Source organism: Amia ocellicauda, chromosome 8 (genome assembly GCF_036373705.1).
Source record: "Amia ocellicauda isolate fAmiCal2 chromosome 8, fAmiCal2.hap1, whole genome shotgun sequence".
NCBI classification, from domain to species: Eukaryota; Metazoa; Chordata; class Actinopteri; order Amiiformes; family Amiidae; genus Amia; species Amia ocellicauda.
Genome location: NC_089857.1, coordinates 41,018,173 through 41,044,614, shown reverse-complemented (window position 1 = coordinate 41,044,614; position 26,442 = coordinate 41,018,173). Strand labels below are relative to the sequence as shown.

Genomic DNA, 26,442 nt, shown 5'->3' with positions numbered 1-26,442 from the left:
GCAGTCCTGAGACTAATTGCCATAAAGAATAAACAAAGGTGCCACAACTTATAAGCAGGAATCAATCTGGACATTTGGACACCAGATTCCACCTCTGAGGGATGGGGGTGGGGGGGCAGGATGTGTGTTGTCATTTTTCACCCAGCCACATTGTTTTCCCTGCGTCCTTTCCCTGGCAAAGGACCCCGACTTCCTCTGCTTGAACCGGCCAAACACTCCCACCAGAGCAGGGCCGGCGTGGACCCGGACTGATGGGGGGCTGCCAGTGTGTGCCAACCACCCGGGTCCGCTTTAAAACAGGGGCACTGCCGCTTTAAATCGCCATCCCTCCCACCCCTGTCCAAATCTCTTCTATTTAACAAGCCCTGAAAAGAAATAAAAAGGCGCTTTTGTTCGCCTTCCTTTCGGAGGGTGACAGAAAGCTGAAAAGACACAAATGAACATGAAAATGGGAACAAAGTGCCAGGCACTGAATGGGGATGCCTGACGGCTATTTGATATGCGCACTCGGCAAACACAATCCCGAAAAAGACCGGGGGGGGCAGGGGAGGTGGGGGTTGCGCTCCCAGGGAAAGAAACAGCCCCCCTGTCCCTTTAAATCAATATAGTCACTTCATAATCATACAACGGGACAATGCGGAGCCTGTGCGGCGCAAACGTGCATCGGAAAATACGTGTTTACGCGAAGAGAGCTGTGAAAGCGACGCCAAGTCACCTCCCCCATGTCTGTCACCGTGCAGGGAAATAAATAAACAGAAAGAGACACAAAAAGGCCAGGGCTCGGTTTCCCCCCCACTTTTCCAGCCTTTTCCGAGGAACAAAACCTCCTCCGCTGTGCCCCCCCATGCACGCATCCGAGCGCATCGTCTGAGGCGCCGTAACCTTGTTATTGCGAGACCTTTAAATGTGCAGCGGCTCCACTTCCGTAAAGCCCTTCTCTCCGTTTCGTTACGGCGGGGGGAGAAACAACCCCCTGCCGCCGCGGCTGAGCGACTCACTCGCAATGCCAGACATACATAACAGGGGCCCAGCACCGGCCAGGGCAGCCTTTAACAGCGGCCGTGTGGTGCCCGCAGCCGGAGCCCGGCTCTTTGTTCGCACGGTGGCGGCTCTCTCTCCCCGCCGCCCCGTCTCCCCCGCTCCGCCGCCGAGCTACTCACCGACTTGCAGGACGCTGTCTACGCAGCCGCTCTCCAGCAGAGCGATGCCGCGGCGGAAAGGCAGCCGGGTCTCGTCGCTGTTCTCCCCGGCCGCCCCGCTCTCCTCCCCGCCCGTGTTGAAGGAGGAATACATGCAGATCTCCCGCTCGCTCCGCGGGAAGGACCAGTACACGATCCTCCGCTGGACGGGCTCCGGGATCCGCTCGAAGCGCTCCTCCACCCTCTGAAAGGGCCACTTCTCCGCCACTTTCCTGGCCGCGATGTCCAGCAACGACTCCGGGCTCTGGGTTTTGCCCGATCCCCCCTGGCCCGTCCCCGGCCCGCCGCACGCCGCTCCTCCAGCCCGCTGCCCCTGCCTGCACGCCGGGTTGTAGCCGGGTCGGCAGCAGAGCCGTTTAGCTGGGGGCTGCTGAACGCGCTCCGCCATGATCGCACTGCTTTTACAGCGACAGCGGAAGTCGCCGTACCATATAAACGGGATCAGGAAGGGAAAGGGATCCGCTGCGCTCGATTGTTCGCCGTGTATGGCCAGGCGAGCCTTATTGGGGGGGAGGGGGCGGGCGCTGTGGACGTCGGCGGTCCTTTGTGTGGCCAAGTTAGGGGGAAGTGGGCGTGTCGCGGCGCTATACAAGGAGCGGGAGGCGGAAGCCCTGCGCGTCGGCGAATCCTTTGTGAAGCCTTACGCGGCACAGGGGGCGGGGCTCGGGCAGGTCGGGGCGCTTTGATGTTTTTCTTCCTGACGGGGGGGCGGGCTCTGCCTCAGACTGCCTCCCGGCGGACGGGGAGGCGCGGGGAGACGGGGCCGGAGCGGAGCGGACTCTGATTTACACACATGAGCAGGAGCAGGAGCAGGAGGAGGAGGAGGAGGAGGAGGCAGGGCGGCTGGTCGGCGTCTGGGAGAAGGCTTTGATGGGATCTGTCAGCCCTTCTGGGGCAGGAGGCGGCGCCCCGGCAGACAGGCCCGCCCTCCCTCCGTGACGCGCGGTTTGGACAGGAATGTGGGCCGGGCCGGTCCGGACGGCGTGCCGCTCTGTTGTGCTGCCATGTTTGGAGACGGGCGCTGACGTCAGAGGGGTTTTGACAACAAAGGACCGCTTTGGATTAGGAGAGGGGGCTGCAGTGTGTGTGAGTGTGTGTGAGAGTGTGTGTGAGAGTGAGTGAGTGAGTGTGTGTGTGTGTGTGTGTGTGTGTGTGTGTGTGTGAGTGAGTGAGTGAGTGTGTGTGTGTGTGTGTGTGTGTGTGTGTGTGTGTGTGTGTGAGTGAGTGAGTGAGTGAGTGTGTGAGTGAGTGTGTGTGTGTAAGTGTGTGAGTGTGTGTGTGAGAGTGAGTGTGTGTGTGTGTGAGTGTGTGAGTGAGTGTGTGTGTGAGTGTGTGAGTGAGTGAGTGAGTGAGTGAGTGTGTGAGTGAGTGTGTGTGTGTAAGTGTGTGAGTGAGTGAGTGTGTGTGTGTGTGTGTGTGTGTGAGTGTGTGAGTGTGTGAGTGAGTGTGTGTGTGAGTGTGTGAGTGAGTGTGTGTGTGAGTGAGTGTGTGTGTGTGTGTGTGAGTGTGTGTAAGTGTGTGAGTGAGTGAGTGTGTGTGTGAGAGTGAGTGTGTGTGTGTGAGTGAGTGAGTGTGAGTGTGTGAGTGAGTGTGTGAGTGAGTGTGTGTGTGAGTGTGTGAGTGAGTGTGTGTGTGAGTGAGTGTGTGTGTGTGTGTGTGAGTGTGAGTGAGTGAGTGTGTGTGAGAGTGTATGTGAGAGTGAGTGAGTGAGTGAGTGTGTGAGTGAGTGTGTGAGTGAGTGTGTGTGTGTGTGTGTGTGTGTGTGTGCGCTGCACCAGGGAGAGAGAGCTAATACCGGCCACATCACACGCCCTGTGTCGTTTAACAAGACTGTTTTTAGTGCGTCCACATTGTCGGAGAGCATGTCCTCTATAATCCGTGGTATCCTAGAATATCGCTGCCTCTGCATCCTCCTTCTGTATGGCATTGGCTGTAGAAGTCTGAGATTGGCTTGAACTGTGCAGAGTTTTGCTGAATTCAGTTGAGATTAGACTCTCTCTGGTGTTGGTCTGTGAATTGGCTGTAGTAAAAGTGCACTGCGAACTTGATTTCGTGTAACTGAATAGACGTGTATTAAATAAATTAAAAAGTTTCCGCTTTTGTGGGTAGAATGATCTCCTTAATGTAAGTGAAATCCTGACGAAAACTAAATTCTGAAATGCAACTTAATTAATTCAGTCACACTTTACAACAATGGCCAACCATTCTTAGTTAATGTATGTCTGTATGTATACCTTATGCACTTCATCTGAGCTCTGCTGTTCATCACATGTATAACACGGTGAGGGTCAGGGTTTAGGGTCAGACTAGGTTTATTATTCATGTGAATAATAATAATAATAACTCAGTGGAAGTGCATGAGGCGTTCCAATGTTATTCCTGTGGGATTCATGCATTCATTCATTAAGAATTGGTTCCCAATATTGTAAAGTGTTCCAAAATGTACTAAATGTAATCAAAAGCTCAGAGGAACTGCTCTCTGCTATTCCTAGCAATACTTTATTCTATAGACTGGGTGAAAATTATTAGTTTGTAAAAATAGACTATGCACATTCCACTTTCCTTGCTATATCGCTCTGTGCATTGGGATTACAATGTGTGTAAAGTTGTTTCTTGCAGTTCTGTGCATTGCAATCCAAACAAGGTGAGCAGAACTTTTTTGTGGAATGTAAGTATGTGTCTTGTTGAATAGTAACCCACTTCCAACACAATGATGATGCGTATAATTAATTATGAGATATTTGTTTATAGTATACAGTGATCAATCGAAGATTAGCTGATTCTAGTGGCATTGTATATTTTGTTGTCAAAATCCCTGGAAAAAAAAAATATTGCTAGAACTGATATGGGATCAGTTGAATGTCCAGCTAGAATGAAGGTGGACAAAGCAGCATTAAAATGGGATTTCATTCCAGAGGTACCAACTGATACAACCAATTCTAAAGACAGAAAACAGGAGACACTTCTTCACACAGAGAGGCGTCACAATCTGAACAAACTCCCCAGCGATGTGGCTGAAGAGACAATTTGGGAACATTCAAAAACAGACTGGATAGGATCCTTGATCACTTAGTTATTAATGGACACCAGACGAGCATGATGGGGCGGATGGCCTCCTCTCGATTGGATACTGTCTTATGTTCTTATGTACTTTACAAATATGGGATTGTAGCTGACTGTGCTTATTAAAGTACATTCTATAACAGGTATGTCTCTCTCTCTAGTATTTGTTTTGAAAACACCTTACACTAAGCGTTCATTTATTTACTAAAAACAATAAAGGAATTCTGGCATCTTGAACAGGTCCATTTGAATTCCAACATATATTTTATGTGATGTAAACACTAATCCATCTTCAAAACAATCTGAACAGAGTTCCAGGTCACTCCCATGTACTTCTGGATAATATCTCGACTATCACCATGCTACTTTAAACCAGACCCAACAATAGGAAACGATGGTATAGATTCTTGAAAACCCAATGCTATTGGGTCAATTGCAACAAACCTGCACCCTTAGCACAGAGCTAGCTCATACTGGACTGTCCTGAGATCATCAGAACCACGCACCACAAAGCTGCAAAAAGACCTGTTCCTCCGCAGAGGGTAAAATTTGTTTTTCCACCAAATGGGAACTGAAGAAATAGAAATAATAATAATCATAATAACAGCAGGGGTCTTCTGCCACACTCCCTGAAAGCTACGATGTAGTAGGAGTTCCCAGCTATGATCCCAGAGACCTTGAGTACAGTATACACACACAGATGGACAACCATACTGATACACATAAAGGCTATACACACACACACACACACACACACACACACACACACACACCAAAGCCAAATGTTATTGCTATTCAGACACGACCCCTATGACATGTTTTGGTTTGACTTGTTGTACTGCCACTCCGGCCGCTATAGAAACCACAGGATCATCCCCAGTTAGTACCCTGCTTTCAGTTTATTGCAAGTGACACATGTAGTGTTTTTTAAGGAATCAACATATTTATTTAAAAGTGTGTTTTCAAGACTAATAGACCTGAATGCTCTGTCTGGGATCATATTTAATCAGTCACTGCAAAGGTAGATGTAAAGAGCCAGTTCTGACCCATTCCAGTTTACAAATCCCTGGGCAGCACAGGAAAACTGCGTTTCACACGGTGAAGCTGGAATGCAAAACAACACGGCTCTGGTGTTTTGGGAAAAACACAGGCTTCACTGACAAACACAGGCAGACTCACTGGCACCCAACCCGTGACAGGTGTCATTAGTTTCCAATAAACCACAGCCAAATCCATGCCTCTCAACCCCAATGCCAGGCCAGGCAAGTTGTGCGCTGACCCCAGAGAGCTCCCGTCTCCCGCAGTAGGCTAGTGTCATAGCCTGGATTTGGAGCCACAAAATCCAGGCTTTAGGATACATTCTGCACTCTAAGCAGAGGCTTTTATTGGATTAGCCACTCAGGACTGTCAATTATATTTTTAATCCCAAACCTTTATTTTCCATTTAGGTTTTTGTGAATGGTTTTGTTTTACCGTGGCCTCCAGTGCTTTCCAATTTCGAAGCAATAATGATGCAACTGTGCAAACACTAACGCAGCTGAGAGAACGAGACGCACGTGTGTGTGTGTGTGTGTGCAGAATGCGCCGTTGATTATGTTCTTATGTTCTTCTGATTGAATGTCTGGATTAAAGCCTGGAATAGCCTGCTCCTCTCCAGCGCAAGAAGATTCTCTGGACCCGGACGACCTTGCACTCATCGTCCCAAGTTCGCTCCGGCGGCGTTGAATCAGTGTGATGTCGACAGCAGGACGTGCCAGGGAAGAGCCCTGTGACGTTGTGGCACTGCCAGTCCTGTGAATGCATTCTGGGTGTATGACTATGGTATATTGAATATAGGCTTTCACACAGAGAGGCGTCACAATCTGAACAAACTCCCCAGCGATGTGGCTGAAGAGTCAATTTGGGAACATTCAAAAACAGACTGGATAGGATCCTTGATCACTTAGTTATTAATGGACACCAAACGAGCACGATGGGGCGAATGGCCTCCTCTCGGTTGGACACTTTCTTATGTTCTTCTTATGTAATTTGTTGAAGTCTGCTCAAACCTAGTGTACACATTTGCTGTCAAAAGATTAGCAACGTCCGCATGTCTGTCTGCTGATGTTCTTTAAAGAGATTCAGCATCTGTTCTTGTCACTAAAAGCATGCCCAAGCAAATTTGAAAAAATGTACATGTATGCCCGTTTTAAGATGCTCACCTACACAGTATATCCGCAACCAATTTCCACTTGACAGGATAAAATTACGTAACCACAAAAGACAATTTTTTTTAAAAAAAAGGAGTGTCTTGACATAAATAAATGTTAAGAATGTATCTTCTGATTTAAATCACAGTGAGACACATCAGAAACATCCTATAGTTGTATATAACTGCTGGAGTTTGACAAGAGGTCTCTGCCAGAACACCAAAGCAAGGAGAAATGCATTGACAGCACTTTGCAGGGAAACGACAGATGCATAATTATTGGGAAAACGCACAATTATGAATGTTGTAGTGATGGAGTGATGCTTTACTCACCAAATTGTTCGATTGAAAATATCTCCCTCAAATGCCAGAAGAAAACCATGATTTACCACAGAGGTCAGGATGCTATCTACCACCTCTTTGTGATTTCCTGACAGATATCTAGTTTCTCTGCCGTCATCCTTTCTTCTTTCTGCCTCTGCCTCTCTCTCTCTCTCTCTCTCTCTCTCTCTCTCTCTCTCCACTGAGGGTTCAGTCCTCCACTATTCTGTTCCAACCTGCTCTCAGGTGAAGAGCAGCTGAGATATTTTGGCAGACTCCATTACATTAGCCTGCCAATTATCAGCTAATTAACAGTGAACCTCAAAACCACATGTTGAAGCTTTAGGGTTAATTGCCCTTGTAAATATTTGTCGTCCCTAACCTTGCGAAATTGACATAATTAATCTTCAGCAAAACATGTTGTTTGCACACCTGTACTTGTGTGGACCGAGGTGTCATGACTTCAAAATGCTGTAAATCGAACTGATAGTGTGGCCACTTGGAAATATTATATGAAAGCAGGATTTATTAAGCCTCTTTTCTGCACCTGTGGTTTTCAGATACACAACTATGGGGAGGGGGGTGGATGGTGGATCATTACTTTTGAAGGAAATACTTACTTTATTTTTGAAAAAGAAAGATCCAATAGGACTGATATTCTATTCTGACTATATATATTATATAAACAAGCGCTGAGGGGCTTATAACCTTATAGTATTGGTTTATAGAGTATATACGGGTTATATCGTGCGATCAGGCCTCTGCGTTTGTTTTGAAGGAGGATGCCAAGTCTTGGATGAGCTAAGATCTGCTCCCCAAAACACCCAGAGATGGAGGCTCCTCTCGAATGTTTATACAGCCGGGTGGTTGGCATGTCAGTGCCAGAATCACAGATAAACTTCTGCCTGTGATAACATTTTATATGGAAAAAAAAAGGCTTTGATGAGGCTTTTATTTTTGGCTGCATCTCAAACGTCCTTACTTCATGCAAATAAAGCAGCATGAAAGCCTTGATCCAAAGATCCCTCTTCTTTATTTGTTGTTTGAATGTTGATTTTAATCCTTAAAGCTTTTTTGGATTTACTTGATGACCTGCAGTGTGCTTACAAATGTCCTTTCTTCTCGTCTCTGTAATGTGTCCCTTGAAGAGCGTAAAAAGCATTGTGTGCAGCGCCGTGTTGGCAGAGCAGATGCCAAAAGAAACAGATCCCAACACATAATCTATTCCAGAAGTATTCTGCAGCACGACGGCCCCTCTTTGTTAGTTTCTTTGTTTTCGCTCTTTGGGTGGAACTACTCATGCTTTCCTCGTTTCAGGTGGCATGCTGTATCTTCATCTTATCTCACTTTGTGTAATTTACCACTAAAACAATCAGTTCACTGAGGTGGTTTTAATCTTTAGCCACGATGTGAATTTTTGAATGAATATCTTGACATGCTATGGCTGGAAACACCAAGAAGGAAAACAAACAACAACAACAACAACAACATCCAGTTGACACAGATCAGGGTTTTCACTAGAAAGGGTCTAAGTCTCCCCTAGCATTTCCTTCCTTTCTGCAAGGAAGTGTGTAGAGGAAGCAAATTAACACCAGAGCCGTCGAAAAAAGGACATTGACGAAGTATATTGCTTTGCACTAAAACAGCTTAGTTCTCATTCAGCTCTGAAATGTTTAAATTTGTTTGTGTTTTCTTTGGAATATTTTCCATTCCCCTGGTAATAATCTAGTGCTACTGGCTTCTACACAATACTTTTATCTAGTGGAATACGTTTGAGGGGTCATGGAGTCTGGAGTTAGGACTGCCACACTTCTAAGTTTAAAGAGCAGACCTGGAACATCTAGTCACAGTTTTAGATAATACACAATTATACAACATGTACTGGCTTATCTTTATTTTTTATTTTTATTACACAATAAGGAGAAGAAAGTTCAAAACAATTCTCACATGTCTTGTAAAAAGTGTTGAATTCCCGCCAGGCGGATTGTAAGACTGGATCATGCTACAGGGTGCTTGCAGGTTTGGTTAACACACTCCACGAACAATAAACAGCAACAGAAAATCCAGGGCAGAACAACTAGAATAATCCCAAAGGATCCGGGAGCCCTTTACAAGCCTAAAGGGAATGATTCCCTCCTCCACTGAAATGCCGAACTATCTGGGTGTGTTAGCGGCTGCCATTTTGTAGCACCTCATTCCCCAGAAAACAAACCAGAGACACAAATCATTATTTCACTGATGAATTAAAGGCTGAAAACTGAAAACAAGCTTGACGTGCAATTTAGCCAGAACACGGGGAATAGTACCCCTACTCTTGTGGTGACCTGGAGTTACTGGGCCTTGGTTTAAAGTCTCATCCAAAGGACAGATTCAACCACGTCCGCCTAAAGAGTCACGCCAGATCTGTACTGTAGGATAATGTGAGCACAAAAGGGGGAAAACAGAAGAAATGTATACAATGCTAGCTACGCTTTTTAAATGTTTGTACTTCAAGTGTGATTTGTAACTCTGGTGTGTGCAAAAGGAGAATTTCCCTCCATAAATAAAATCGCAATTACATAGATCTGGTTGTTTCCTATAGGAAGGATAATGTCTGAAATTGTGTGTCTTCACCCTCATTAAGTGCTGTGTAAAGATATGAAAAACAACCCTGGATTAGGCAAGCGGACTAATAAATACCAGTACTAAAATTACATAATTACACATCAATTTGTGTCTAGAAAACACTTACCACATACAAATGAAGTATATATGCACAAAGGACTGTGCCTAATTGCTTTAACACATTATGCTTTAAATTTATATAGCTGTCATAAAATGGCCTATCTTAACACATCTTTTCATATTCCCAATTAGTGAAAGTTATTATACTAGCTTGAAGAAACAATGATTTACAGATACAGAAAACAAAATGTGTTGAGTGTCTAAAGATGATGCTTATGGGCTGTTAAGTGTTTTGATTAAAATATTATAAGTAGGTCTAATTCATCTTATGTGACCTATATTTTGCTGGAAAGTTTGTTTTCACACACAGAATCATTATACTTATAATATGAAGCCATATCATAAGTCAGCAGTTTAGAAAACACTTTTTTGAACCTCCCACACTTTACAGTAAACTCCTCAAACTGAAAGTACATTTGATCCTTGTCAGCCACCATGTTGGTAAGAGATGTGCGTAGCTGACAGCTGGTTCAGATCTGCTCTACCATCTTTGCGGGGGTGGGTGTTTTGAAAGATTTGTTACACCCGATCTTCTGGTCTGGTTGACTTGTGCTGGATTAGTTAATGAGTGAAACCAAAACACAACATAACCATAAAAAACATGTTTTGCTTAAATTGACAGATATTTCATAAAGTAAACAGATTTGTACCGGTGCTGTTGTTCACAGAAATAAAGTAAACACAGCTAAATGGATCTAATATTATTATTATTATTATTATTATTATTATTATTATTATTATTAATAATAATAATAATAATAATAATAATAATAATAATAATAATAATAATAATAATAATCTATTTACACAGATACTCCAGCAAAATTACTCTCCTAATTCTGATCTGAGCCTGTTGGTCACCCCCCTAAATATGTATTGTTAATGAATATCAGTTACTAAATTAAATTGTAGATACTTGCATTAAGCATTAAGTAAGAATGTTTTGCCACTATTTTAGTTTATATCCACGAGTGTTTGCAATATCTTCAGTTTTTCTCTAGACTATATGGTTATATATATATATATATATATATATATATATATATATATATATACACTCACCTAAAGGATTATTAGGAACACCATACTAATACTGTGTTTGACCCCCTTTCGCCTTCAGAACTGCCTTAATTTTACGTGGCATTGATTCAACAAGGTGCTGAAAGCATTCTTTAGAAATGTTGGCCCATATTGATAGGATAGCATCTTGCAGTTGATGGAGATTTGTGGGATGCACATCCAGGGCACGAAGCTCCCGTTCCACCACATCCCAAAGATGCTCTATTGGGTTGAGATCTGGTGACTGTGGGGGCCAGTTTAGTACAGTGAACTCATTGTCATGTTCAAGAAACCAATTTGAAATGATTCGACCTTTGTGACATGGTGCATTATCCTGCTGGAAGTAGCCATCAGAGGATGGGTACATGGTGGTCATAAAGGGATGGACATGGTCAGAAACAATGCTCAGGTAGGCCGTGGCATTTAAACGATGCCCAATTGGCACTAAGGGGCCTAAAGTGTGCCAAGAAAACATCCCCCACACCATTACACCACCACCAGCAGCCTGCACAGTGGTAACAAGGCATGATGGATCCATGTCTCATTCTGTTTACGCCAAATTCTGACTCTACCATCTGAATGTCTCAACAGAAATCGAGACTCATCAGACCAGGCAACATTTTTCCTGTCTTCAACTGTCCAATTTTGGTGAGCTTGTGCAAATTGTAGCCTCTTTTTCCTATTTGTAGTGGAGATGAGTGGTACCCGGTGGGGTCTTCTGCTGTTGTAGCCCATCCGCCTCAAGGTTGTAGGTGTTGTGGCTTCACAAATGCTTTGCTGCATACCTCGGTTGTAACGAGTGGTTATTTCAGTCAAAGTTGCTCTTCTATCAGCTTGAATCAGTCGGCCCATTCTCCTCTGACCTCTAGCATCAACAAGGCATTTTCGCCCACAGGACTGCCGCATACTGGATGTTTTTCCCTTTTCACACCATTCTTTGTAAACCCTAGAAATGGTTGTGCGTGAAAATCCCAGTAACTGAGCAGATTGTGAAATACTCAGACCGGCCAGTCTGGCACCAACAACCATGCCACGCTCAAAATTGCTTAAATCACCTTTCTTTCCCATTCAGACATTCAGTTTGGAGTTCAGGAGATTGTCTTGACCAGGACCACACCCCTAAATGCATTGAAGCAACTGCCATGTGATTGGTTGATTAGAAAATTGCATTAATGAGAAATTGAACAGGTGTTCCTAATAATCCTTTAGGTGAGTGTATAGTTATGTGTTATTTTTCAGTTTCTTTTTGTAAAGAAGCATTACATAATAATATATAGATATCTATTAATGGGTGTATTAATTGAAATAAGTTATTGATTTCCTTTTTGGATTCTTAAAATATTCACTAGCAGAAGTGGGGCAACGGAACCCACAACCCCTAGATTAAGAATTTGAGCTGTACTAACTGAGCTAACCAGGCTAAAGCCATTAAGCATGTATATATTAGTGTGACACCGCATCTAAATGGTACACTTATACACTTGCTAAACAGAATTAAGAAAGCTGCACACTGTAAAAATGTTACTCCGCTGCAGCTGTCCTTTAATGTCTGGCTATCGGTGTCACAATGTGTTGGAATGGGGTTCTGTAAACGTGACAAAATAAGCTATGAAACCTAACGCTGGGAGAGAAGGCTCTTAGACGTACTGGAGTGACAGTCTGAGCCGAGCCACTGCTGGAGATGGATGGTGGGCCCCGGCCAGCTGTGAGTGCTGCATGACCTACAGCAAATGCACTCTAATGCAGTCTAATGCATACACCTGGGATCAGCTGAGTGCCCTGAAACAAGCGCAGGAGGCTGCAGTCATTCATTTCACAGTTTAGTTTTTGCTTATATGTCAGTTTTTCTGACAAGATAACTATGTATGCTTAAATATAAATTATCTGTGGAACATTCTATTCTTCTTATCATCTAATTGTTATTATTTTGATTATTATGATTAGTGTTATGCCAATGGGATACCATATGCAATGTCAATTGCATGCAAATATCTGCCACCCACAGATTAGATTAGAAATAATAGAGTAGCATTGTTTTATTGTTTATATGGAATTAAGAGAGAGAGCGAGTTAAATGCACTAAATAATTGATTGTACAAAAATAAACCACCAGCAAACAACACAATAAATTAAATAAATTAATCTAAATCTGGAAGACAATGACTTATTGTGTTATTTCTGTTATTGTTCTGGTGGACAACACCACCACAACGTCATGCCAATAAAGCTAATTTGAATTTGACTAGTGCTCCACAGAGAAAACTACAACTCCCACAATGCACCCGACAGGTTATGACGCACATGCGAATCGCCAACTTCCTACCGTGACTATTTGAAGTGAACCGGCGGAGTTTCGTCGTTCTTTCGGACTATTGGGTGACTATCTGATCTTATTTCCCCTCACTGTTTCACAGACGCGTGTGTTTTGAAAGAGAGCCGGGCTGTCGGCGATGTCGTGGCATGTCCGGCTCCCGGGTGGGAAGCGCGGTTATGATCGCAGTGTTTTGGACTGAGAAACAGGAAGCGCTGCTGTAGGCCGGAGTGGGCAGGGCGGCGGCGGGGCTGAGGGAGAGGGCCTTCCCCGTCTGATTGATCTCGAAAAGTAACCTGTGAGTTACAGCGAGCTGTGGTTGAAGTGTCGCTTCATATGGGCTCGGATTGAAGGCCTGGTTTTAGTGGAAAGTGCGGTTCGTGTCAGACGTGTCCACACATCCGGGTTCCGCTGATGCTGAGCACAGTGACGTAGTGTCCGTGTGTTTCATACAGATGTGCATCATACAGCTGTTCATCTGTTACGTTGTCATGAATAGCGGACGAGGGGTTGAGCAATATGGCCACTATGTTGAGTATTTCATGTTTCGCTTCTATACAATCTCGCTATGTGTGTGTTTAGTAGGAGAATATGAATGTGTTTGTACATGTGATGTCAATGGCTGACCTGGCGCAGCAACATGTTACAGGTTAGAAACACTTGAGTGGTTTTCACAGCACGATACCTTCTCAATGTTTGGGAAATCATAATCTTTCGACCTACAAAAATGAGCTTTGATGCGCAAAATCTGTTTTTCATTCAGATTATGACATCGTTTCATTTAAGCACTTGTTAAATCCTACCCCCCCCCAAAGAAAAACAAGTTGATAAATCAAGCACATTTATACTCCGAGAAAGACATTAATGTGAACCTCAGTGGATCCGTGAACAATGAACATTGTATAATTTATATGTATGATTTATGTCTGTTCTTCGGTGGCCCCTCAATCTTTCCCACTTCTCTCATTGCTTAAAATGGCTTGAATGAAAGAAAATATGATTTACAATAAGATTCTTTAAAGAAAACAGAGACCGAAGATGGTGTCAGATTCAGGGTGTTTTTCATGTGGTTCATTTTATGGCCTTGACCCCTTGTGAGGTTGATTTGTAAATGGCACAATGAGGCAGGAAACCCCGTTAAACTCGAGCAATGTCCTGTTTATTTTTCTGTGATTTTCCAGCCCATACCTTTTTATCTTTATCTGTTTTAAGCACACTTCCCTTGGCCAACAGGGACTGCCAAAGGATTTAAAGTGGGTATTCAATTAAAGGGTAGCAAGATTAGTACCATGTCTTAAATTTAAAATACAACACAACAATATAACATAACGGTGCGCTGACTGTTCTCAGAGGACGCAGTTTTAAGCTGAGCTGAGCAGTTACACTTGAAGTTGTTGACTGTTGACAATCTTACAGGAAGGTGGTAGAGACCATTGGCAATCCTAAAGTACGTCAAGACCCACTGCCAGGAACAAAAAAAGGGAACCAGTGTGACCTGGAGGTTTAGTTTGAACACTACAGCAACAGAGGGCCAACAATTTCAGTGGCTCCTGTCCAAAGGGAATATATCCTAAACAAAGCAAATATAGAGCGCAAGGAAGTACACGGGGAAGTTGAATAGTTCGATAAAGTCCTGTGATCTGATTCAGAGTCCAAACTTGAATAGAAGTCCATTTAAAGACAAATGTAGAATTCTTATTCCAGGCAGTGGACTGAAGGAGACTTAAGCTATGAACTATGACATACCACTGATTTCCATGATGTCTGATGGTCGTAGAGTCACAAAAACCAGCTTCAGAGCTCAGTACTGAAGCAGGGACCCAGATAAACAACAGTCAGAGTGCTGGCCATGGTACCTGGCCACCCGGAATCCTTTTTAAGTGTAGACGGATCTGGGAGGAAATTGCAGTATAGTATTTAATTTGTTTAAATGCAATGTGAGAATATGATTTGTAATGCTTTGTTACAGTGCATATGTCTTGTTTTGCGTCGTTTATTCCGTGTAGGGGGTGTATACTTTTATCCTAGTCTGTGGATGATCTTGAGACGCAGACGCATCATAGTGGGAAGTGGATAAATACTGGGGCGCTCTGCTGTGGGGGTGTAGTTACTGCAGATTCTCCCTCGAAGCCTGCAGGCGGCGCGTAGCCCCTCCCCCTCAAAGTCACACCTGATGACAGTTGCTGAGCAGCGCCGCGCTGGAGGAGAGGGGGCTGCTGGAGGAAGCTGCCAGGTTGCTGACAGGTTCGCAGTTATTGCAGCTATTTATACGCAGATGAAACATTCATTTTCTGTGGTGTGCTGCTTTGTGGGGAGGTTAGGGAAATGTAGATTTATATATATATATTCCTCTGATCTGTCAAGCCAAGCGAGAGAGGGAGAGAAAATAATAATAAAAAAGGGGTAGGATGGAAAATGATTACAAAAATCTAGAGAGCCTATGAATCTCAACATACAACCTCCTTTGCTCTTAAAAAAAATTAAAAAATGCCCCATTATTCACAAGTGCAGGGGGTAAAACCAAGCTGTGTTTTAATATAATGCAGACCTGCGCCTGGATTCAATAAAAGCTTCACCCCCCCCACCAATCAATCACACGTTCAAACCCATTGGGTCGACCACAGAGGTCCCTGGTAAACAGGAAGCTGATCTAGAGTGATGCATTTGGAATTTGCTGTTCGCGGACAGGTCGGCACGCTGTTTGAATCGGGGGAGCAAGTGATCTGTAACTAATAACCAATCTGCTGTTACCGTCGTTGATCCAGGGGACGTCTGAATACCGGAATTCGTAACCGCGAATACAATCCGGGAAGAGAGGCAGATACAGGGGGCTGTGTTTCCAATTTGAGGGAAAGACCTTCAGCCACCACACCATATCATCTGTGTTTTACAGCTGCTAGAGCTCAGGATTAATCTCTGCTTTTCATTTTATGTCTTCTTTCCCCCCCTCCACCACCACGTGCTTTGTTTTCCCAGAATTGAGATTTTGGTAAACGTTGCTCTCGTGGGGCCTCGCCAAAGAGAGCAAGCAAGCGTCGGGATGAGATGTGCTCGTTCTCCGCAGCCCACAGCTTTCTGCTCCTCTTTCGTGCGTCTGAAATCAATGTCGTTTCAAGAGCTCTTTTGTTGTCTCCGTGTTTGTTCAGGATGTTGTTCGCAGTGCTGAGCGATAGGCACTGCCTCGAACACTGGAGGAATGTAGGCCCCCCCCCGCAACTGTTTTTCCTTGAGGGCCGGCCTCCTGCGGGCTGTGTAGACCTCTGTGATTTTCTCAACTGCTAAAGGGAAGATTGTTCATTTTATGCAATTAAGTGAATATTCATTCAATTAAATAATTAATAGCTCAGTTGGAAAAAAAAAAAAAGGAAAAAAATGCATTGGCCCTCGAGTTAGCCACCTCTTTCTCTTACCTTCTCGACTCGACGGGCATGGCTTAGGTTTAAATGATTGAAAAAGATGTACTAATCATTTACAGGGTATGACATTGGACGAACGTCAGCCCACAATCAAATGTGTGTGTGTATGTATGTATGTGTATATATGACAAAGCCTGTGCCAGATCTCACTGGTGACCAGGAAGAGCCCTGAAAGAGCGAACAACGTCCTGTCTGGTTTGTATGTTGTGAGCGCTGGGTTGGTTGAAGTCTGGGCCCGTGTCCGTGTTTTCCCACACCTGTGAACATAACCACAGTGTCTGGGGGATTCCGCCATCTTTATTCTGCATACAGACTGCTGCGTAGGTGACAGTTCCTGCCTATTTAAATAAAGGCTTCGTTTTTACAGTCTAAAATCAACGAATGCTTACCTGGACAGACAGAGAGACGCAGAAAAACTAAACATAGTAGCTTGGTACCTTTGGGTCTTGACTTGATTCAGTATTTCTTTCTTCTTCACATCTTACCTAGTGATATCCAGATGTTTGCAGATAAATGTCGGAAACAAAGCGCAAAGATGTGTTTCTTGCCCACCTGCTATATCGACAAAGAGGAGGTCAAATTGCAAACCGTCGGGTGCTGGATTTAACCTGCTTTTGTTTATAGATAGTTTACAGCTCTAGCAGAACTCGTGTCTCTCGGTAGCATCTAGTTTGTTCATATTATAAATATCTTCATTTGCAGGAATAAACTGGGGAATTAACCAAGAGCCAAGTATTTTATATTGCAAAGCAACATTTCATGCTAAACAAAACCCAATGCAGTCTTAAAAGGGTTTCCACTGTGGATAAGATTTTTTGGAGGGGGATTATATATATATATATATATATATATATATATATATATATATATATATACACACCATCAAACATTTCCCTTATTCCAATAGCAATTTTATATGTGTAGTGAATTTTAATTTGGCTTTAGTTTTCATTTACGCTTTCTGTGGCTTTGGTTGCAACTGAAGCATTTTCAAATTTGGGTATTCTTCTTTTACCAATGCAAATGTATGAAAGATGTGAAAAGTGTACATTCAAAATGAATAATCATGCCAAAGTTATTTCCTGTTACCTATATCGGATACGAGGGATTCCTTAAACAAGTGCCGTGCGCGTAGTGTTTGGGCGTCCAGATATTTTTGCCCGCACTGATCTGTATTCTCTTTTGCACAGGTGTCGATCGGAAGCTTTTCGAAGGAAGATGTTTGACGTAAAAGCCTGGGCCGAGTACATCGTGGAGTGGGCTGCCAAAGACCCCTATGGCTTCCTCACCACCGTGATCCTGGCCCTTACTCCGCTGTTCATCGCCAGCGCGGTGCTGTCATGGAAGCTGGCAAAAATGATTGAGGTCAGAGATCGAGAACAGAAGAAGAAACAAAAACGCCAGGAAAACATCGCGAAAGCAAAGAGGGCAAAGAAGGATTGAAAGACTCCCCAAGTGTGAACTAACTGCAACTTTTCTACACTTTAAATTCCGTTTCCACGCATCGGGGAGGCTGAGGGACGTTGTCTGCGCAGGTCCTACAGGAGATGTTTCACAACACTACGAGACCACGGTTGCAGTGTCACCTGCTGGCCTCGATTTAACAATATGACGTGTCCTTGTAAACTGTGCAACGCAAAGAACCAGTCTTCTGCGTTTGTATAGAGTTGCATTCCATTAGTTACCGTCTCACACTTCGGCATATTTTCTAATTGTACAACAACTGATCACCTGCAGCATTATAACGTGGATGAAAAGTTGTTTTTTTTTTAAATGGATTAAACGTTTTATATGGTTTAGAACTATATTGCTTAAAATGACAATGCCTTAATCTAAAGATATGTGCCATCCGCATAATGATTTACAATGCGTGTTCCTCTCAATCAGCCTTAATCAAATGTGTAGAAATAGTCTTTACCACTTAAGTAACTTCAGAATCTGTGTAATACTGGTTTGATGTCCGATTAACTGGCCAGACTTAAACATGCTGTCTATGCTGATGGGCAGTGAACGGATCATCCTGATGCCTCTTAGCCCGGCCAGGAAAGAGCATAGATATTTGGCGTGGTGTGGAGGAATGGGCAAAGGTTCGCTGAGCACACAACGTGAGGAGAGAGTTTATGATTGTATTAGTAAAGGCTCTCTTCACTGGTGAGGAATGTTGAGTCAATGTTTCCGGAATGTTCAGCAACCCGGCGGCTCTGAACCGGCTGGAGTCGGATTGACGGGGGGGGGATGAAACGAAAGCTAAATGAATGACTGGGTCTGATCAGCAGCAGCGAAAAAATAAAGTGACACCCCGACTGAAAATGTGCTTCACAGGAATGATCTCATTTTCATTGAACACTGACCATAATTGTTACAATCTGATCTGGTAATACGCAATTGTGGGGTTCGGTATTAACACCACATTTCTGTGCTTCGATTTTATCTTAAGAAGTCTAATTAATTTTATCCGTTCACATGAAACATTTTAATTCCAGACTTTTCTTATTTTCCCAAAACACTATTTTAGTGACTTTTTTTTTCTTTTCATTTTATTTCAGAATTGACAAAAAAGATCACGAGCATTAAATGGTATTTTAAATCTCTGGAGTGCTGGAGTCGTGAGATTAGAGATGTTGGTGTGTGCGATTTCTCACAACCGCCGATGCCGGCCGCAGTGAAGGCACGGGCCAGCGCTCGATGCCAAGAGCAGTGTTTGGCAGTTGTGGAAGTGTACGGTTTGAGATTTTGGAGTACGATTTGGACAAAGTCATACATAAATATAAGTATTCAACTCACGTACACATAATTTACCATTTATTTACATACTTTACATACATGCTTGAGAAACCCACTCCTCACTGCTCAACTGATGTGAAATATGAAAATACAATTATTCTTTAGTCCAGCCTGGTGTATGTTTAGGCCGTCTTTAACATCACAAAATGCTGCATAAACATTACGGATCATGTTTCGTGCACTTTCGTGTGAAAACCCCGTCTGAGAAAACACACAAGTCATTTTGCCTCCCCCGACGGGCCGCTGAAATACGAGCGCAGTGTCCTTCATAAACACTAATGGGATGCCAAGCCGAACGAACGCACCAGTCTGCCCCGCGGCCAAGAGCCTTTCAGACTCGACGGGCTGATCGCGTGGGGGCGTTCAATGTAGTTACAGTTCTTCCGCAATATCCTTTATTTGATTAATCTCTTCATGTGATTCTGAATATTTTACAGCTCAGTCTAGTCATGAGAGAGCAGGTGAATGGAAAGTATTTTTCTGGGAGGGGGGGTACCCTTATGCATACTTTTTTGGTTTTGATTTAACAAGATCTATTACACTACATCAATGTCCATAACTATTGCTCAGAGTCTCGGTTCCTGACGAGGCCTAGGCCTTGGTGTCGCCCGCAGAGGGTTTCCAGGCCCCGGGCTCGAACGCGTTGGCGGTGCTGACCGGGTCCTGGCTGGGCGCCGCCTCGCCGTAGTTTGGTGCCGAGGCGTGCCCTGCGATCTGCGTCTGCGGGGGTTGGGCCACCAGCCCTTCCTTGTACTCCTGGGCCTGGAGCACCATCTCCCTTTCCTCCACTTCCTTGGCAAGAAACTTGATATTCTGCCGGTAGCGTTCGTTCTTCAGAAGTTCCTTCACAGTCAACAGAAAAAGTGGATTAGGAACAAAAGCAATTGTAACATGGAAAGACCTCTGTAAAGGTCACGGTAGCACAGAGGGTAAAATTCCTTGTGTTTCAAGGACAGTAGGACACTCCTCACAACCCCTCATGTCGATTGCATGCCGAGGTAAAGGCGGCAGGGTCCTGGACAGGTCACCTAAAGAGTGATACAGTGCGAGGTTGAGCACTGAATCATCTCTGAAACAATGTCACATAAAATTCCTGGTGTGGTTTTGAGGGACTGAACCTTTTCAGCCCAAAGTGAATAAATGTAATGCACCAAAGCATTAATCCACAGTGACTCAGATTACGACAGCTTTGTTATTAAATACTAGTCTGTATACAGCTTTACCGCAGTATTGTGTAGTTGTGAATAAAAATGCACGCTTGAGATCTGGGGGAAAAAAACAAAAAATCTCATAACCTACACGGCTTTGTGGAAATGCCGGGATGGAAGATGGTCAAAGACTGGGCCAAGCAAAGCGGTTTTAGGCCGATGCAAAACATCATCTCTCTGGAAAAGAGATTCTATCATCCGCAACTCTCAGCCGAAGCCCTCGGAGACCAAACGAGCAGAGGTAGAATTTAAATTCCTCTGATATTTAAATATTTCGATCTTAAAATTCAACTGAGTTTACAGTTTCCTCTCTAGTCTCGCACTTTTTATACTGGGATTCGTTACATAACTGACCTCCCGGTGGGGAGACCGTGTTTGATACGATCAGATTGCTGATAGTATTTCTGTGCCGGTTCCATAACGTACCGGATTATATAACATACATGTTTTGTTTCTCGATGTTGGTTTGCATAAACAAACCTTAATTGAAGGCATAATATGTTTCCACAGTCCTGAGCTCATAAGCAGTCACTCCTGTTCCTTTTTTACTTTTGAATCTCGAGCAGTTTTTTTTATCAAAGTTAATTTAGAAAGCTCGCTTCATGTACAGCACATTTATATTGATAGTTCTGACAAACTGTGGCAGAACTATGCCAGTCTTGAGTTTTGAAATAATCACATTATCACAACACAGTAATATAATTTTATAATATAACTGAAAACATAAGTGTATAAGGGTGAGCATCGCACTCCAACAGGGGACTGTGCTTCTGGATTTAACTCTGCACCTGGAAATCACTTAATTAGTCTAATTATTTGCTTAATTGGTCAAAACAACCATTTCCCCCAGGTATTAATCAGTTGCTAATTAACAGTTGCCTGTGAAACCTGCTGGCCTGAGGCCCCCGCAGGACTGGGCTGGTCATCTCGATTGGAGCGAGGCTTTCTGCTTTAACTCGACGGCACCTTTTAAGATCCGGCACACAATTACAACACTGCGAAAGGCCGCTGTTTTGTTTATTCATTTTGACTGAATTAGACTGAGGATTCAAAAAGCAAGAGTCTTAGCAACACCAGCCACCTGGCAATAGCAGTACCTCCCTGTTGGCAGCTATAAAGCACACCACACATAGGAGATACGCAAGTTGTGTAAGTCTTACATAAATCTGTTTTGCCGTTGTTCTCTCAGCATTGCAGTATGCACCAAGAATAACTGCAGAAGGGAAACATGCAACAAATCCACCCTCCTCCTTTTCATTAGTTTTATAACCTCTGCATAATCACGATCAATGGCTCTCCAACAGTTTCTCTGATTAGATGCCAAGGAAAAATCTGAGTCTCTTCAGTCAGCGCTCCGAAGGCCGGATTGGGATGAGGAATGCAGCCGCGCTCGATGCCTGAAGGGTGGCTGAACTATGTGCCAGCTATGAGCAGGGCCAACCAGTCCCATAAAGTGAACAACAAAAGGCCAGTCTTCACATCAGTATCAGTACATTAGTCATATATATATATATATATATATATATATATGCACACATATAAGGGACATGTGTCTCTGTCATTTAAACATACATATATAAAATTATAGTCCTGTATTGTTGGTAAACAGATGGACAGGATTGCAAAGTGAAGTTTTCCATTGCGAATTTTGTAAGATTCGACTGCATTTTGTTTTCAGTTGATGTTTAATGGTATGACTTTCATTAAGCGTGGCACTATAAATCACAGTCAAGAATGCAGCTCCTTAAAATCGTAAAAAAAAAGAAACCACACTTTAAACCACAATCTAAACACAGGGAAAACAAACTTTTCAATTTTGTTCAAGTGCTTCTGATCACAAGTATTTTTTGTATTAGTTAATAATATATATATATATATTATTAGTTAATGGAATATATAGACCAATATATAGCCATCCTGTGAATAAATGGATGGGTCACAAGACAGGCAGAACTGAAACCGCTGAGCCAGGCTGACCAACCCTAGTTAAAGCTCAGTCCCCAGGTCTCCCAGGGTCAGACGTGTCTAAAAGTGCTTTCTTCTCCTACACCGTCTCCACACAGACTGGGTTGACAATTCATTTTCCAGAATCTTCACTATTTCAAAAGAAACGTACATCTGAAATGTACGGCTGGCAGGGTTTCAGGACTCAAACCTCCTCTGCCAGAAGCTCGCAGTTTGGGAGGAAAAGCATGAAAGCATCACAACTCGCCCATTAATTAGTTTTTATTCAGATCTTTTCTTCTTCCTTTTTTTTTTCCCCTCTAACTGGGGACACGTTTTCTCGAGAATCGTAAAAGGGGCTGAACTCGACTTCAGAAACACCAGCCAGGGTAAATGAACACGGTCCAGATTTTAATTATTATAATTGGTCAAAGAATCTTTACAGTTGAACCTGAATAAATTTCATTTGACAACAATTTGGCAAATGTTTAAAGACAGCTGGCCGCTTTTTTTCCCCCTCTTTCTTTTCTACATTTCTTCTGCTTGGTTTTAACAGATAAACCGTACAATACATTACCGCATCATTCAGAGTTACTTTTTAATCTGTTTGTTTTGTATAATTAAATGGAAAAACAGAACACCAGTGAATGGAGAAATCAAATAAAAAGTGCATTCCAACTCCCCCTACCTCGAACCTCCTTATTATTATGTAAATAACAATCACAATCACACGCATGCACAAACAGTTGCATGAAAGAACCCCAGGTGCATTCGGGCAGCAGTTTATTCCCTTTGGAGGCCTATACTCTCACTCGGGGACTAATCCAGTCAGGTGAGCGAGTGCACAGCATCCAGTGAACAGTGACGGCTGCTTTTGGGACACTTGGAAACAAGGAGCAGCGTAAAGAACAGGAGGCTGACGTTAATCTCAACGGGTCATTGCAATCTCTATAACTCCCATCAAGCCCGGGACTGCTGGTGAATACTGCAATAGCACAACTGAGGACAGCCCGGCAGGCCGCACAATAAAAAAACAAACAAGATCAGAGATATAGGTGTGCATCCAGTGGTATAGAGTAATGGTGGCCAAACCGGTTTCTAAAGATTCACAATCCTGCAGGTCTGTAAATCCTCAGTCATAGATACCTCCTGCAAATCACAGATACCTTGAACGCACAGCCATTGCGACTAATTAAGTCAGACAATTGATTGAAGCTGGTAGTTCCACTCTCTCGTTATACTCACAGTACGGGCGGCCCAGCGTTAATCTGAAGCCGTCTCAGGCACCCTGCCACCCAGGCCACCCCCTCCGTTTAGCATCTCATCACTGATTTATTCACTACACAGTAATCTTCCACGCTATTGGCCAACTCCTTGTTACATGTTGTCAAATGTGAGTGGCGTTACAGGCGGCAGCAGTCAGTGGATTCTGTGGATTAAATCTCGCGGATCAATCATCTCCTTATTTGTTATCAGAGGTATTTATTTGCAGAGACTCTTTTAAACAAATCATTTCATTTCTGAGCACCTTTGGCGGTGTTGTTTAGGTGGAAGTAGATTTATTTTATTTTTTACTCGCCACGAACACATATTGTAGAATGAAGGACAACACTAAGGAATGCACACCTCTAATTAGATATTGTTCAGTTCTCTAGTTCTCTCTTTTCAATCGTCTGCCAGAGTGCAAAGCCAGCTCACTGCACTTTTTAAAGATGTGATATTTTAAATAGATTTCGTCCCTTCCCTCTTACATCCTGTTAACGTGATAAATTGTTTCTATGGAAACAGCCCCCGAGGTGAGGAGAAAGTCAGAGAGGGTCAACAAGATCCATCTCAGATGTCAAATCCTGTTGAAGTGAAAAATAAAAACAAACAAAGCCGAGACACCGAATCCTACACTTCTAAATGACAATCCCCACAAGAGACGGGCGGTACTACAAGGCCGCCACTCCTACCCCGCTTGACACAGTTTTGCATGTTCTCATTCGGGCTGCACTCACACATCCTGTTCAAGGTCGGCTGCCGGGGTGAGAACCTGCGTCGGAAGACCCCTTTTGGAAACCACAGGCCTGCTCTGTGTGCGCTGACAGGCAGCTCCAGCTATGCGACTTGGCGATGGGGCTGTTATGCTGAAAACGCAAAAGCCACTTTGCCTCCTTGCACAAATCCATGATTGGATCATTACGACGAATGAAGCTGTGAGCATTCAGAAAACGGAACATTAAATAACAATCACCCTGCACAAATGCAATCAAAAATGCCATGCTTCCTTCTTTAACACCGAGGGGGTGGTGGGGGGGAGAAAAGCAGAGTTTTTCCAGACATTTTCATATCAATGACTTCTCCTATAGAGGATGCTAATATCCATCGCCCATTTGAATGTCTGTTTGAGATCTCATTTTCCCTGCAGGCCCCCCCAGTACTGGCTCTTTAATGACAAAGCCCATTCTCTCTGCATGGGTGACAGTAAAGAGGCAAGGTCACCGAAAGAAAACACGCAAATCCACTTATTCAGCACTACCCAGTCACAAAACTAAACACTGCAAGTTTGACCTGGCCCTCACCGGCGAATGCTACCCCGTTAGCCGTCGTAATTAAGAACAGCTTCGGGTGAAAACAGTGGCAGGGATTCCACGTCGTCAGTTATGATGAGACTTCGGTTATTTCTGCTCCGTAACCTCATACACCTACGGACTGTGCTGCATGGTTTTGTTTTTACTTTTTTTTACTTCTCAGGAAACCCGTTCCAGACGACAGTTTGCAATTGGTTTCATATTCAGAATCGTGTCGTCAAAGGTGGAACCCTTGATGGAAAGAAAGAAATAAAAACACTAGCTGCGCAATTCATGGACGTGTGCTTTGTGGTCAAATAACCCGATTCTGGTGTCGTAAACCCTGGGACATTTTATTTGTTAAACCATTTCAGCGGGACGGAGCTGTGGAAATCTAAAGAGTTGTAGATTATTGGGTCAGCAGTTCTGCATGTTATTCAATGGGAGGCCGCTTTGGAAATCAGTCTTGAAAGAATACAAGTTAAAGTTCAACGGGGTTTATGACACCAGGAGTGGAACTGTGAAAGAAAGCTGGTAGAGAATGGGAGAAGAGAGAGAGCGGTATAATATGGCACGCTTTTTCCCTTCAGACAGTTGTTAGTGGCAACAGCGGCTCACAGTATCACGTCTGCAGCGCCTCATCTTCTCTTAACACGTAATTCTCAGCTACCCCTGGAATCTGTGATTGCTCAGCAGCGCAGGTGGGGGAATCTCTGCAGTTCAAGAAATCATAGATCTTCTGATTGACACGAGCAACATCTGTATATACCATAGAGTCGGCTGCCAGTTACACTAATTAAAGAAAGACCGCCCTAAACCGCACGAGAAGCGCGTTATTAATTCAAGGTGCAATAGTGCTTTGAAAAAACGAACGAACACTTGGATAAATGCTAAGCGGGAGACACAGAATTTGTCAAAGAAAAAAATATTAATTTCACTCCTTCTGCATAGATTACTTAAAGTTTTAGATCACTATGGGAGAAAAGATTAAATAGTGCAGTTCAATTTGACAAGTCTTTCAGTTACTAATTCGAGCTGAGAAACTGCATTTAGTTTACACTCCTGGTCAGCCTGCACCCCATCGGGCTCGGAGGCCGCATGTTCCGTTCCAGAACTCTATCTTTTGATTGGGTATGTATTTAATGACCTTGTTCAAAGTGGGAGTCAATTCAAGATTAAATCACAGCTCACCTCAATTGTAGGTGGGTCCTTCCTTCTTCCTCGAATCCAGGCTGAGGGAAACGAGAAGAGAGAGCATCCCATCAAATGTCAGACATAAAAGAATATATACTTAAATACACACACACACGTACAGGATTTTATCAAATATGTAACTGATTTAAGGCCTTCTTCAAATGACTTACAAATGGATCAAATTAGCGTGATCTCCAGTGTGTGGCTTTGCTATAGCAAGTTCAATCATAACAACATTGGACTTCTCTCAAACCATAGCATGAGCTCAACATTTCCTTTAGTGCTTTTCAAGATAAATATTAACAAAAAATGTTGTGGCCTCTTAATTCTTAATGATATGCCCTTTCCCTTGTAAGGATTAAAGGCTCCTTAAAAAAGCTTGTAATAGTAACAATCATTTAATCTGTGAATGAAAAGATTTTCATACTAAAGATGCTGAGGTTTATACTACAGAATGTCAGCAAACTTCAGACACGATG

At 43.5% G+C, this 26,442-nt stretch overlaps 3 protein-coding genes across 3 annotated transcripts in view; 1 reads left to right on the top strand and 2 right to left on the bottom strand.

Annotated features, from left to right (window-relative positions):
• Positions 1-1,651, bottom strand: part of LOC136755059 (zinc finger SWIM domain-containing protein 6) — a 77,317-nt gene extending 75,666 nt beyond the window's left edge. Inside the window, exon 1 of the mRNA XM_066711425.1 lies at positions 1,161-1,651. Within this exon, the coding sequence (XP_066567522.1) occupies positions 1,161-1,587 (427 nt within the window). The 5' untranslated portion in view covers positions 1,588-1,651. The remainder of the gene's footprint in view (positions 1-1,160) is intronic.
• Positions 1,652-12,823: 11,172 nt separating this feature from the next.
• smim15 (small integral membrane protein 15) lies at positions 12,824-18,591 on the top strand. Its single transcript, XM_066711424.1, has 2 exons — positions 12,824-12,930; positions 17,472-18,591. The coding sequence occupies exon 2, from the start codon at positions 17,500-17,502 to the stop codon at positions 17,722-17,724; it is 225 nt and encodes a 74-aa protein (XP_066567521.1). The 5' UTR covers positions 12,824-12,930; positions 17,472-17,499; the 3' UTR covers positions 17,725-18,591.
• Positions 18,592-19,070: 479 nt separating this feature from the next.
• Positions 19,071-26,442, bottom strand: part of ndufaf2 (NADH:ubiquinone oxidoreductase complex assembly factor 2) — a 35,890-nt gene continuing 28,518 nt past the window's right edge. Inside the window, exons 3-4 of the mRNA XM_066711423.1 lie at positions 25,961-26,001; positions 19,071-19,908 (exon numbers count right to left, since the gene is read on the bottom strand). Coding sequence (XP_066567520.1) covers positions 19,657-19,908; positions 25,961-26,001 — 293 coding nt within the window. The 3' untranslated portion in view covers positions 19,071-19,656. The remainder of the gene's footprint in view (positions 19,909-25,960; positions 26,002-26,442) is intronic.

Excerpts from the sequence above, each read along its gene's own strand:
- smim15 (XM_066711424.1), top strand. The coding sequence starts at position 17,500 with ATGTTTGACGTAAAAGCCTGGGCCGAGTACATCGTGGAGTGGGCTGCC.